Below are 13,218 nucleotides of genomic sequence, written 5' to 3'. Positions count from 1 at the left end.
CCCTGCAAATGAATGCAAGAAGGGCTTGGACCTATAAATGAGATAGATGTGGAGAGCATAAAAGAAGGCTTGGAAGAAAAATGAAGAAGATACAATTGATATGTTGGAATGGATCAGCTTCAAAGGAAGAGTGATGTAGGCATGAATGGACAAAAAAGGGGGCAAGGATAAGGTAAGTGAAAAGAAGGTGGTGAGGAGGGTGACAATAGATGTATTAGTGGGAATAAGGCGCTACAGAGCGATACTAGTGAGCTAAAAGCAGAAGGCCATGAGATGGGGCCACGGTAGGAAAATGTGTGTCTCTATGAAGTTTAAAGAGTGTTAACCATCTTTACACTTTGTATGTGGGTTACGTTATATAAATAAATGAGAAGGTGTGTTACGTGCAGGTTATGCTGCACCAATAAACACTTTAGACCGTATTAGGGTGTTATTGTATCTGATCCTGCCTGGTGAGTAGTAGTTTACACTTGGTAAAGGTAGGAGCTGCTGCCTGCCAGGAAGGTTTACTTTGAAGTAAAGCTTCATTTTGTTACCATGAATGAGGAACCTCAGACTTACTCCCATGTGTTTGCTGTTCACGTCCGGGTCCAAGAAATGCGGGTTAATGTTGAACGGGACCAGTCCCAGGGCACTTAATGAAGGTGGGTAGACAATTGGCATGTCGTTAGTTGTGTTAACACTGATAGTTGCCACGTTTGTGCCAGCGCTCGAACCAATGTAAGGTGTGCCATCCTGAAGGAGAAAATGCCTGGAAGTTATATGCTCTAGCACCTCTTCTCAGTTACTGGTCACTTCAACTTTGCAATATCATAAATCAATGCTTGATAGACATGAACTTAAGAACTAGTTCAGAGGACCCACCGGGTCAAAATGCATAACCCTTCAATTGTCTTACATATCGACAACACAAATGCAAATGAAGGAACGTGTTCTTGACGGCATACCTCTAAGACTCTCTTTCTTATCTCGGTGATCAGGCCATTGTCATAGAGAGCTTTTAATAGACGGAAGGTGTTGCCTCCACCTGCAGGGAACATTCAGAGAGAGAAAGAAAGGAGGAGATAAAGGAAAAGATAGAACAGTCAGCCACTAGAAACACTTTAAAGAGCATCCAAATCAAACAAAATGCACCCAAAGAAAAACACTAGTTGTACCTCTCCTTTCAAGCACTGGGTCACAGGAAAGTTTATTTTACGTTTGCAATTATCTATATAAGAATCTGGAAAATTAGTGTGGTCAAGGGCATTGGTTTTATTAAGCAATTCACGTTTTAGTTTTCTTATTTTGCAGACATTGTGCTCTGGCCATATTCTGTCTAGTCCGTTAAGTGCCCTGCCAGCCTTTGCTGATGAACACTGGAGACATACATACACACGCACACAAATATGTGTATACATTCACCGAAAAGGTTGCAGTGACGTTATAGTTAGGAAATAGAGGAAATAGAATTTTTTAAAAACCTTAGAAATTCACAAAAAAATACAAAGGTTAGAGGGAAGTTATAGTTAGGTTCAGATTTTACATGGACAAAAACTATAGAAATTCAACAGTTATAGTTATACTTATCTCAAACAACTATAACTCTTCCTTTAAGGTAAGTAACTGCTGCTCCCTGCGTGTTGGAGCAGTTTTTTAACCTGTTTTTTGGGCAGGAAAACAGATGAAAAGTCCGCTCCAAGCAGGCAGGAGCAATTTTCCTTCTTTCGCCGCTGCTTGCTCTTGCTTGGTGGGAGCCGTCAAAGCTCCCACCAAGCAACAGCAAACAACTATGCCCTGAGGGTGATCACCTTGGGACATGGGGTGAGGGTCCCCAAGGCCATTAATAGCTCCAGGAAGGGGCCCTTCTTTCTTTTTGCAGGGACAGTGAGATGGTGGGTCCTGGGGCAGAATACTGCCCGGAAGGGGGGCTTTGCGGCCCCATTCCCCATTAAGAATTAGGACTAGTTCAGGAAGGAGGTGGTACCCAGGGCTGTAACAGGCCACGGAGGGTGGTCTGAGTTGCCCCCTCCCATTTTATAGATTGGCCTTGACCTGGGGACATGGCAGTCCCTGGAGCCGTAAATGGCCATAGAAGGGCAGCCGTGCACCCCTCCCTCCACAATAATAAACCGTGGCCTGCCTCGGGGAGGTGGCAGTCCCCGGGCGGAAATCAGCCACTTGGAGGGGAGCCTTGTGCCCACCTTTTCCCCCACTTAAATTATATAAAGTTGCTCCTGGCCCACCCGGGGGCCAGCATTTAAACAAACGTGGGAGCCCACTCTTGTTTTTTTAAAAAAAATTTTTTAGCAAGGATCCATGGATCCCTCTTGATTTTTGTGACACAAATAAATAAAAAAATGCTTTGTGGTCCTGGCAGGGTCCCTGAGAGACCCGACCACCAGGCTTAAGGGGTCAGGATATTCCTACCCTACCCCCCTTCTTTTTTTCAGGACTCAGCTGAGTCCAAGTCCCAAAATGGCTGCCAGCACTTCCTGGTTGAAGTGTTGGCAGTCAATCATATCTCTGTTGGGTCCACGGAGGATCCACGTTCCTAGATATACAATCTCATTTTTTCTTTAATTACTCAAAAACTACTGAACGCATTAATACCAAATCACAAAAAGGCTCTTTCAGGAAAAGAGTTAGCTTTCTGACAAATTTATTGTAATTCTGTCCAGCGGTTCAGATTGTAATCTTGTCTAAAATCCCTATGGGAAATTGCATGGGGAAAACACATTTTGGAACCCCCTCTCAGATCCCGCTTGACGGATCATCCCGAAACGTTCAAGACAGCAGCTGAACTCGGGTGCGAACTAGTTTTGGAAATTTCATGAAGATTCATCAAAAGGTTATTGGCAAATCAAAAAATGCTTTCCTATGGAAACTAGGTCCTAACTATAACTACCTACTGACGATCACCAGTAGATAATGAAATATGTTGCATATACATATACAGGGAGTGCAGAATTATTAGGCAAATTAGTATTTTGACCACATCATCCTCTTTATGCATGTTGTCTTACTCCAAGCTGTACAGGCTCGAAAGCCTACTACCAATTAAGCATATTAGGTGATGTGCATCTCTGTAATGAGAAGGGGTGTGGTCTAATGGCATCAACACCCTATATCAGGTGTGCATAATTATTAGGCAACTTCCTTTCCTTTGGCAAAATGGGTCAAAAGAAGGACTTGGCAGGCTCAGAAAAGTAAAAAATAGTGAGATATCTTGCAGAGGGATGCAGCACTCTTAAAATTGCAAAGCTTCTGAAGCGTGATCATCGAACAATCAAGCGTTTCATTCAAAATAGTCAACAGGGTCGCAAGAAGCGTGTGGAAAAACCAAGGCGCAAAATAACTGCCCATGAACTGAGAAAAGTCAAGCGTGCAGCTGCCACGATGCCACTTGCCACCAGTTTGGCCATATTTCAGAGCTGCACCATCACTGGAGTGCCCAAAAGCACAAGGTGTGCAATACTCAGAGACATGGCCAAGGTAAGAAAGTCTGAAAGACGACCACCACTGAACAAGACACACAAGCTGAAACGTCAAGACTGGGCCAAGAAATATCTCAAGACTGATTTTTCTAAGGTTTTATGGACTGATGAAATGAGAGTGAGTCTTGATGGGCCAGATGGATGGGCCCGTGGCTGGATTGGTAAAGGGCAGAGAGCTCCAGTCCGACTCAGACGCCAGCAAGGTGGAGGTGGAGTACTGGTTTGGGCTGGTATCATCAAAGATGAGCTTGTGGGGCCTTTTCGGGTTGAGGATGGAGTCAAGCTCAACTCCCAGTCCTACTGCCAGTTCCTGGAAGACACCTTCTTCAAGCAGTGGTACAGGAAGAAGTCTGCATCCTTCAAGAAAAACATGATTTTCATTCAGGACAATGCTCCATCACACGCGTCCAAGTACTCCACAGCGTGGCTGGCAAGAAAGGGTATAAAAGAAGGAAATCTAATGACATGGCCTCCTTGTTCACCTGATCTGAACCCCATTGAGAACCTGTGGTCCATCATCAAATGTGAGATTTACAAGGAGGGAAAACAGTACACCTCTCTGAACAGTGTCTGGGAGGCTGTGGTTGCTGCTGCACGCAATGTTGATGGTGAACAGATCAAAACACTGACAGAATCCATGGATGGCAGGCTTTTGAGTGTCCTTGCAAAGAAAGGTGGCTATATTGGTCACTGATTTGTTTTTGTTTTGTTTTTGAATGTCAGAAATGTATATTTGTGAATGTTGAGATGTTATATTGGTTTCACTGGTAATAATAAATAATTGAAATGGGTATATATTTTTTTTGTTAAGTTGCCTAATAATTATGCACAGTAATAGTCACCTGCACACACAGATATCCCCCTAACATAGCTAAAACTAAAAACAAACTAAAAACTACTTCCAAAAATATTCAGCTTTGATATTAATGAGTTTTTTGGGTTCATTGAGAACATGGTTGTTGTTCAATAATAAAATTAATCCTCAAAAATACAACTTGCCTAATAATTCTGCACTCCCTGTATATATATATATATATATATATATATATATATATATATATATATATATATATATGTATCAAGGCTGATAGCTGATGTCGGCTTTGAGTGTCGACTAGCCTTTTGGCAATTTCCAAGTGAGCAGCAAGCTTCAAGGCTTTTTATGAGTAGGTTGGGCAGCCAACACCCACCTATGCCCCGTGTCTTCTTTTTAGTTATGGCCTCCTGCAGGGAGGGGGTGACAGAATATGTTTAACAGACTTGGGTTTGCATATCCGACCTAGACTACTTGCTTGTGTGTGTGGGCTTTCTTTTCACCTGTGTGCAACAGTGCCTCCAGCGAGTTTTTTTGTATACTACCTGTTTACTTAGAAGACCTAAAAAAGATGACTGGACTTGTTACAGGGTTTGCAGCAGTTCCACTCAGTTTTCACCTTCGAGGTTCTCTGCATGATTTTTCCAGGCCGTGGGCTTCAGGAGGCTTCATTCAAGCAGCACTTCAAGCACTTAGTAAGTGTGCGTCTTCTAGCTGCCTCGTCTGCCTAATGTTCCTTTTGTCCCTCCATCCTCCTCCCCAAATGGGCAGCTGCTTTGACCAAGTAGAATAGTTTGGAGACTCTGGTGTGTGATGGTGTAGGCTGTGGCTATCTTTATTTTGTAGAGACCTTTAGCTTTCTTCCACTGGTATAATGTTCCCCTTGCGCAGGATGCACCATCAGTCCTTACTGATCTGATGGGAAGAGAGAGAGAGTGGGAGACATGTAGAGGCTGCTACTTGGGTCAGAGCTGCTTGCTGGGCTGATGTCCTTAATCAGTGACCTCACGGACTTTCTCCCTCGCATTAGCCCTTGCCCTAATGGCTTGTTGCTCTGGTTGCCCCCGCACATGCACTGTGTTATGCTGTGGGAATAGAATGTAAAGACGTGTTCCACTTCCTCCATTTTGTGGGCCTTGAAACTCCCGGCCTCTGTCCCAGGGGATTATGTAGGAGCCATGATGGTGGGTTGACTATTTAGTTGTGAATGCTTTTCTGCCTAATCATATGAACAATAGGATTGCACTAAACCTTTTGCCAATGTTTGAAACTTAGGTTTAATTTTTGACCATAACTTGGATTGTTCAGTACAAATCTCTAAACTTACATCCTCCTGTTACTGCACATGAAACATTTGAGTAAGACATTGCCATTTCGTCTGATGAACTCAAAATTCAGAGTCATCTGTGCTCTCGTGGGATCACATCTTGAATACTACAATTCTCTCTCTCTCTCTTCCTAGATTCAGCTCATTCGAAAGCTAGCCACGAGGTTACACTAGGGATCGCCCCATTGGGTACGTGTCTCTCAGCAACTGAATCAACTATACTGGATTCTCAAATGCAAGAGTCTGCGCATTTCCCATGAAGATATTTATGCAGCAGCCTTTTATTCCTATGAAAACGGAATACTCCTTCCCATCCTTCTCTAGCCCTACGTATTGCATCAACTGGCCTCTTAGCCCTTCTCAAGCTCCGCAAATGCAGAGCTGGAGGCCACTCTTCCTTGTGCAGCGTCAAGGGCCAGGAACATCCTTCACCGCTGGTTGCTTCTTTCGTGAAATATTTCAAAAACATTTTTGCTGATTAAGAGAAAGGTCCTACTTTTACTCCATACCGTTCTGTAAGTCCAGTGCAAGGATGCCCGTAAGGCTAACAGCGCACTGTACAAAGCACAAGGTAAATAAAAAAAAAACTCCTTCCTCAAAGGGCTATGCGTTTGGTCCTCTCAAACCTTTCTGGCTGGAATACAGAGGGCATATTTGGCGCAGTCACTTTTCTGGGTCTCTCAGCATCACTCAAGGTGCCGGAGAAAGATCCGTGGCGTTCAGGTCCTTTGGAGGGAAAACAATAGAGGTTATTTTCATCTGCTCTGTGCAATATCCTTCAATGTGACTGGCCGCTACCAAGTCGGCAGCCCTCAGTGTGTCATTTGAGTGATTCCAGCTGTTAAAAGATTTCTGGGGAGCGAGTTGTGTATATTGTTCCTAGAGGCTACGCATTCTTTTCAGCAGCTGCAATGATCCCGTTCCTGGACTTCTGCAGTCCAGTCTTCCTTTCATCCGCTCTAAAGGAGTCAGCAGCTCCTCTCAGCTGCCTTGCAGGCATCGGGGGTCGGGGTTGACAAGAAAATACCAGCAGCTTCTAGCATATGGCCACGTCGCAGTGCTCCCGCCATTATCTGGCGTGGCCCCGGGTTGCGGAGTAATTGCATTTCGCTGTTTGCTGAGCCTTCTGGTCTGAAGCCTGAGTGCTTCAAAGAGTCAGGAAGGGCAATCTTCTCCAGTGATTCCCTCTCACGGGTCTCCAGCATTCTTCACACTCTCTTGCTGCAGTCAGCAATCATGAGGGTGGTGGTCTCTCGAGGGCTCAGAGCCTGCAGGTGCTGCTTGTGTCCTTGATCAGTGGGGCCCAGGAGTGCACTCCATTTTCTCTCTGGTTCCCACAGTCACGGCGGTTTCTGAATTGCATTTAACCAGAAGAGTGTTGCTTTTGAGGTCAACTGCAACAGATGTTGATCCCCTGATGACAATTGGATTCTTCATGGTAACGATCAACCTGCTGGCCTCATTCGTCAGCATCCAGAAGGCGTTCTAGCACCAGTGGTTCCTTTCCTTCTGTGTCTATGCTTCCAGGTCAGGTCAGTGTTTAGTTTGGGAAAGAAAGAGTGCTAATGCCCGAAGCTCTGCTCAGAAGCTGGCGGCCGGTGCAATCAAACTTTGCGTGCTGAAAGCGAAGGCTGGTAGTCTTTAATCCGCTGCCATGCACACCCGTGCCTTTTTCTCCCTCTTGGAGATTCCTGCTTTCCCCTTTTGTGAGGGTTTTGCACTCTTTTTATCCTCCCTCTTTCTGATCTGTACGTTTTTCTCTCTCTAGCACTCAGTAAACATCTGTTGAGGAAAATAAGTGCTGTGCCCCCCACGGCAATCACAAGCTCAACTTAAGCACTGAGTCAGGCACAGCCTTTTGGTCTCCGGTCTGCCCCTCGCTTCTACTCCAAGATGGTGGCTCCCTTGTGTCTAGGACGCTGGTGTGCATTTTCCTGACCCTCAAGGCTCAGCAGTATATCCAGTGCTATTTAACACCTGTTTGTAACACCCTCACTGAGGTCCTTGAAAATCATGAAGCTGGCTACCACATTTTATGTGGATCACACTCAACTCACTGCATACTTGACAGTAGTTCCAGCAACCAATCCAAGCTATCCCTCTGTCTCTCTTCACCTATGGGGCAGGAAAATCAGGCTGTGCCTGAAAGGTGACAAAAACGAGATTCTTATCACAGGTGCGAGAAATTGGTTTGTTGGTTGAGAGGGGTGATAACCTGCTCACACAACAGCCACAATCCTTGTCAGCATGAACTACAAAAACAATCACTAAATCAACCTGTGCTTGACCCTCTGGTAGTTTGACACAAATTCAGTCAGGCTTAACTTAGAGGCAATGTGTAAAGTATTTAAGCAGCATGCATACAGTAATAAAAGGAAAACGTGACACAAGAAAAATCACACACTGATTTAGAAAAATTATTTGACACCAAAACAACAAACATTCAATCAGTAGACCCAGAGATATGCAGCTCAAAGATTTAAGGTAATTATAGCACCTAAAAGCACAAAGTACCACTCACAGTTATCTGGTCGAATGAAACTGGGTGGAAGTCACAAGTTCAGGCCGACCATGATGGTGCATGGGCCGGATACAGGGACTAGGTTAGCCCTGCTGAAAAAGTTACCTTCTAAAGTCCAGCGTGAAGCGTTCCATTCGCAGTGGTGGAGGCCACTTAGAGCATGAAGAGCCTCATGGATGGTCGTCACTGTAGTGTGAAGATTCTGTTTGGCGTCGCAGATGGTCATTGCTGGATTTTAGGGGTGGTGGTCACTGTGGGCTGTCGATGCTGTAGCATAAAGTGCAGATCTCGGGTTGCCAGTCATCGCTGGCAATCACAGTAGCGCAGAGAGTCGGGTTCACCGGAACTTCCCGTTGGCAGTTGGCGCAGATGGCAAGATTTTAGCACGAACAGACCTGTTTGTGGATGCAAAGAGACCATAACTTCAGGATTTCTACTTTACTTTTAGGAGGAGCTCAATTGATACCATACCAAGGCTCCAGGACCTGGGAGGCCCCTCTTGGGGATCAGGAACTCATTCCAGCAGAGGCCAGCAGGGCTCAGGCAGGTCCAATTACAACAGGTCAACTGGGCAGTTGCAGAGAGGACTCTGGAGCTTGTTATAGCGCTGTAGCTCAGAAAAGGAAGCCAGTCGGGTGAGTTTTGGAGTCACTTCAGCCTGGGTTGAAGGGTACAGGTCCAGTCTTCCTCCTCAGCAAGCAGGGCAGCAGTGCGTCCTTCTTCTGTAGTATCCATTGGTAATGAAGGGTGGGTCTGAGGGTCCTATATTCATTCCTGGTCCCCACTCTGAAGTGGGAAATGCTTCTGGAGGTCTCCTCCTACAGATGTGTCTGGAATTTCCTGCCTCCCTGCACTGGTCTCAGTCTGTCTGTGGCATATTAGGATGGTGTGAAGTCCTTTGTGTGTGAGCTGAGCCAGTGCCTTTGAAGTGCAAGTGTGGTAGGTGACAGCTTCGCCCTTCACTATCCTACCAGAGATTGTCCATCTTGCCAACTCCTAGACCTCCTATTACGATACTGTCAGGGAGGAATACACAAAGGCCTATTGCCAACTACACCCAGTCATGTGACCCAGGAGCAAAACACAGGCACCAAAATGGTCAGGGCAAGAAAACACCAACTTTCTAAAAGTGTAATGTTCAAAATTGTGACTTAATATTCCACTTCACCATAAAATAGACTTTTAAATTACAATTCCTCAGACACGGAACATCACTTTCCTAACTGCTCTGAATCAAACGTTATCATTTATTAAATGTAATAAGGTAACCAAATGTTATAATCTGAGAGAGGTAGGCCTTGCAAAAGTGAATAACGAATTTGAGGTTTTTACACTACCAGTACATATAAAACTTTAAACTAGGTTTCTACCTTTTAAAATAGAATGCACACTCCTCAATGGGCTGTTTAGGCCTACCCTAGTGGTGACTTATGTGAATTAAAAAGGAAGATTTAGGCCTGGCAAACGGTTTGTTTTGCCAGGTCTAAATGGCAGCTTAAAACTGAACCCCGTTCTGCAATGGAAGGCCTGAGACACGCTTCTAAAGTGCTACTTAAATGGGTAGCACAATCAGTGTTGCAGGCTCACTAGCTGCATTTAATTTACAGGACTTGGGTACATCTAGTTCCACTGTAATAGGCACATACAAGTAAATTAGATGGGCCAATTGGGTGCAAGCCAATTTCACCATGTTTAAAGGAGAGAGGACAAGCACTTTAGCACTGGATAACAGCAGTAAAGGCACAGAGTCCTAAAAGCCAACAAAAACAGGATTCAGAAAACAGAGGGTTAAGGAAACAAGTTTGGAAATTATCCTGCAGAGAGGGCCAGATCCAACTACACGGATGACCAAGACTCTCCACTTGTCATTAACCTGGCCTGAGCCTTTTCTATAAGCCCCATCCAAATCTGATAACCCTGGAGTTCTGTTAGATTGTGATTGTGCCTTCCTACCCCAGATTAACTTCATCAGTGAGTGAATATCAATATCATCTTGCAGTTATTTCTGTGTTTTAAAAAAAAAATATTTCTTCATTAGCATTTTCAAACATGACATGAAATAGAACATTTGCAGTAGTGTCATAGTGAATTCTCTATCCCATCAACAGTGAAATATGTGTGTGACATACATCATTTAGGCATCTAAAATTTGAATAGCGGTGGGAAGTCCCCCCCCCCACCAGGCGGTCCCCGTGTAGAGGGGTTCTACCCTTACCCTCCTTAAAAGGGGGGGCCTTAAAGTAGATAGAGGGGGTTGGCATGCCCCAGTGTTGGGGAGCACTGCTGGGCACACATGTCTTTGACTTCACACTCACATCCCAGGACCGCAGCCACAGGTCGCCCAGCCATAGTTCATAAACCGGATTAGAGAAAGATACATTAGGGGGGTCATTCTGACCCTGGCGGTCATGGACCGCCAGGGTCACGAACCGCCAGGGTCACGAATGACGGAAGCACCGCCAACAGGCTGGCGGTGCTTCAATAGTCATTCTGACCGCGGCGGTACAGCCGCGGTCGCCCAGCCGGGGTCGGCGGTTCTCCGCCGGTTTTGCCCCGGCTGGGAGAATCCGCCAGGGCAGCGCTGCAAGCAGCGCTGCCCTGGGGATTCTGACCCCCGTACCGCCAGCCTGTTTCTGGCGGTTTTCACCGCCAGGAAGAGGCTGGTGGTAAGGGGTGTCCTGGGGCCCTGGGGGCCCCTGCACTGCCCATGCCACTGGCATGGGCAGTGCAGGGGCCCCCTAACAGGGCCCCATGAAGCTTTTCACTGTCTGCTTAGCAGACAGTGAAAAGCGCGACGGGTGCAACTGCACCCGTCGCACCGCCGCAACACCGCCGGCTCCATTCGGAGCCGGCTCCTGTGCTGCGGCCCTCATTCCCGCTGGGCCGGCGGGAATGTTGGAATGGGGTCAGCGCTATTTTGGCCGCGTGGCGGCCAAATGGCGGTTCCCGCCGCCCGCCAGAGTCGGAATCACCCCCTAGGTCTTCTGACCTGACAATGTGGTTTCTAAGGAAGTGTGTGTGCGTGTGTGGGGTCGGGTGAGCCCTTAAGTGCAGTCCCCTCTCCTGCGCTGATATTGGTAATGACAATCAGCCTATCACCTTTCAGGGCTGCAAAAAATCAGATTAGACCCCTATGGAAGCCTGGGTCCAATAAAACCTTCAACACCTGGGATTCCGCCGGTTCGTTGGGGAAAGTAGCCCACAGGTCACAGGCTGTGTCTGATATGGCTTTGGATTGCAGAAACTGCCCTGGGACCGTTCTAAAAAGTTTGTTTGCTTCAACCAGCGTCAAAAAAGTGCTCTTCGAGTATAGGTCGCCTGCTGTTCGACAGACACAGTCTATTCATGGCATTACATCGAATGAGGCCTTCAAGCTTATGAAGGGCACGAGCCACCACAGCGGAAGGAGCCGCGCATACGGCGCACATCTCAACACAAGTGTGACTGCCCTCTCCCAGGCTGCGGTAACTTGGGACACGATGTACAGAATACTGAGCGGGGTCCTGTGGCCATCCATTAAAATTTTCAGGAGGGCTGACTTGGGTACCACTCCTGCCAGCAACTTTTTATTCCAGTTAGGTTCCTCCTCGCACCACAATGCTTCGTACTGAAGAAGTCCTGCTAAATAGTATAGTTAGAGGTCTGGAAGAACGAGGTCTCCTCCCTCCAGGTCCAGTTTCAGGGCCTCCAATTTAACCCTACTTCATTTTTCGGCCAGATCAATGTACCCAGTAACCCGTCCAGGTACCTAAACAGTGTAGCTGGCAGGGCACAAAAAGAGTTCTGCATAACGTACAGACATCTTGGTAGGAGTACCATTTGGCTGAGGGCCATCCGCCCCATGATCGACAGCAGTAAGGACTTCCAAATACAGCAATAAGGAGTTCCAAAACGTCACCAACTGAGTAAGATCCTGTACGGTGCATCCCATGTTTAGATCACACTGCATGTGGTCATTGTGAGTCACTTGTATCCCAAGATAGCAGAAATGATTAATTTCCCAAGTAAGACCTGCAGCTGGGAGTTCATCTGCTGGTTGCCGGGCCAATGAGGCCATAGGAAACAATGCCATTTTATGCCTGTTAATTCGGAGGCCCAATATATTCCCAAAATCTGTCATGTGTTGCAGCAACTGTGGGACTGTTCAAACAGGATCCCACATAGAAAGGAGGGTGTTGTCCACGTACATAAACACTACATGAGACGAGTCTCCCACCCGTATCCCACCATTGGCAAGCTTCTCTCATAGGTAAATCACCAGCGGCTCCATCATGAGAGCGAAAGGTTGGGGAATAGGGGGGCACCCCTGTTGTGTACCCCTCTCAAAGGGAAAGGCCTCATATATTGTTTGGCCGGTACGCTCCCTCTCCCCGGGTGCAGTATATAACAGGTGTACCCAGGCCAGGAATCGGGGGACAAATCCCATTCTCCGAAGGACTTCCCATAAATATATCCAGGAAAGAGTTTCAAACGCTTTTTCTGTATTCAAAGCCAGTAGTGCGGCCTCTTCCCTTGATGCTCTTGTGGCATCAACGACATGTGAAAGTCTCCGGAGGTTCAAATGGGCGCCCCTACTGGGCATGAATCCACATTGGTCGGTGCCAACCAATTGGGTGATCACCTGACACAATCGCATCGCCACTACCCTCCCTAGCAGCTTTACGTACATGCTGAGCATGGTAAGTGGGTGGTATGAACTCAGTTCACTCGGATCCCTGCCGGAATTCAGCAGCATAATTATGAGTGCCTCCTGCAAATGGTAAGGCAGCATCCCTACCGATGCTGCTTCATGGAGGGTGTCCAGTAACATAGGGAGGAGGTCAGATGAGTAAGCCTGAAAGAACTCCACCGGGAGGCCGTCCAGTCCAGGGCATTTCCCCCTGGCTATATCCCAGAGGGCTGGCCGCAGTTCATCAATGTGGATTTCTCTGTCTAGGTCTTCCCTATACCTGGAGAGCTATCCCATTGAGGAACGCTGCCATTTTGCATATATTTTCCTCGCGTGGTGCTGCATATACCTCAGCCAAGTGGTCCCTCAGTATCTGATTAATAGCAGCTTGGCCCATGACCACCCGTCTAT

At 46.7% G+C, this 13,218-nt stretch overlaps 1 protein-coding gene across 4 annotated transcripts in view; it reads right to left on the bottom strand.

Annotated features, from left to right (window-relative positions):
- LOC138285719 (alpha-aspartyl dipeptidase-like) overlaps positions 1-13,218 on the bottom strand; it is a 161,653-nt gene that overhangs the window by 23,050 nt on the left and 125,385 nt on the right. For all 4 annotated transcript variants that reach the window (XM_069226030.1, XM_069226029.1, XM_069226028.1 and 1 more), the window contains 2 exons: positions 948-1,027; positions 562-735 (listed from right to left, as the gene is read on the bottom strand). In XM_069226030.1, the coding sequence (XP_069082131.1) occupies positions 562-735; positions 948-1,027 (254 nt within the window). The remainder of the gene's footprint in view (positions 1-561; positions 736-947; positions 1,028-13,218) is intronic.

This window comes from Pleurodeles waltl, chromosome 3_1, assembly GCF_031143425.1.
Source record: "Pleurodeles waltl isolate 20211129_DDA chromosome 3_1, aPleWal1.hap1.20221129, whole genome shotgun sequence".
Classification (NCBI taxonomy): Eukaryota; Metazoa; Chordata; class Amphibia; order Caudata; family Salamandridae; genus Pleurodeles; species Pleurodeles waltl.
This window is presented reverse-complemented; position numbering and strand designations above follow the sequence as displayed.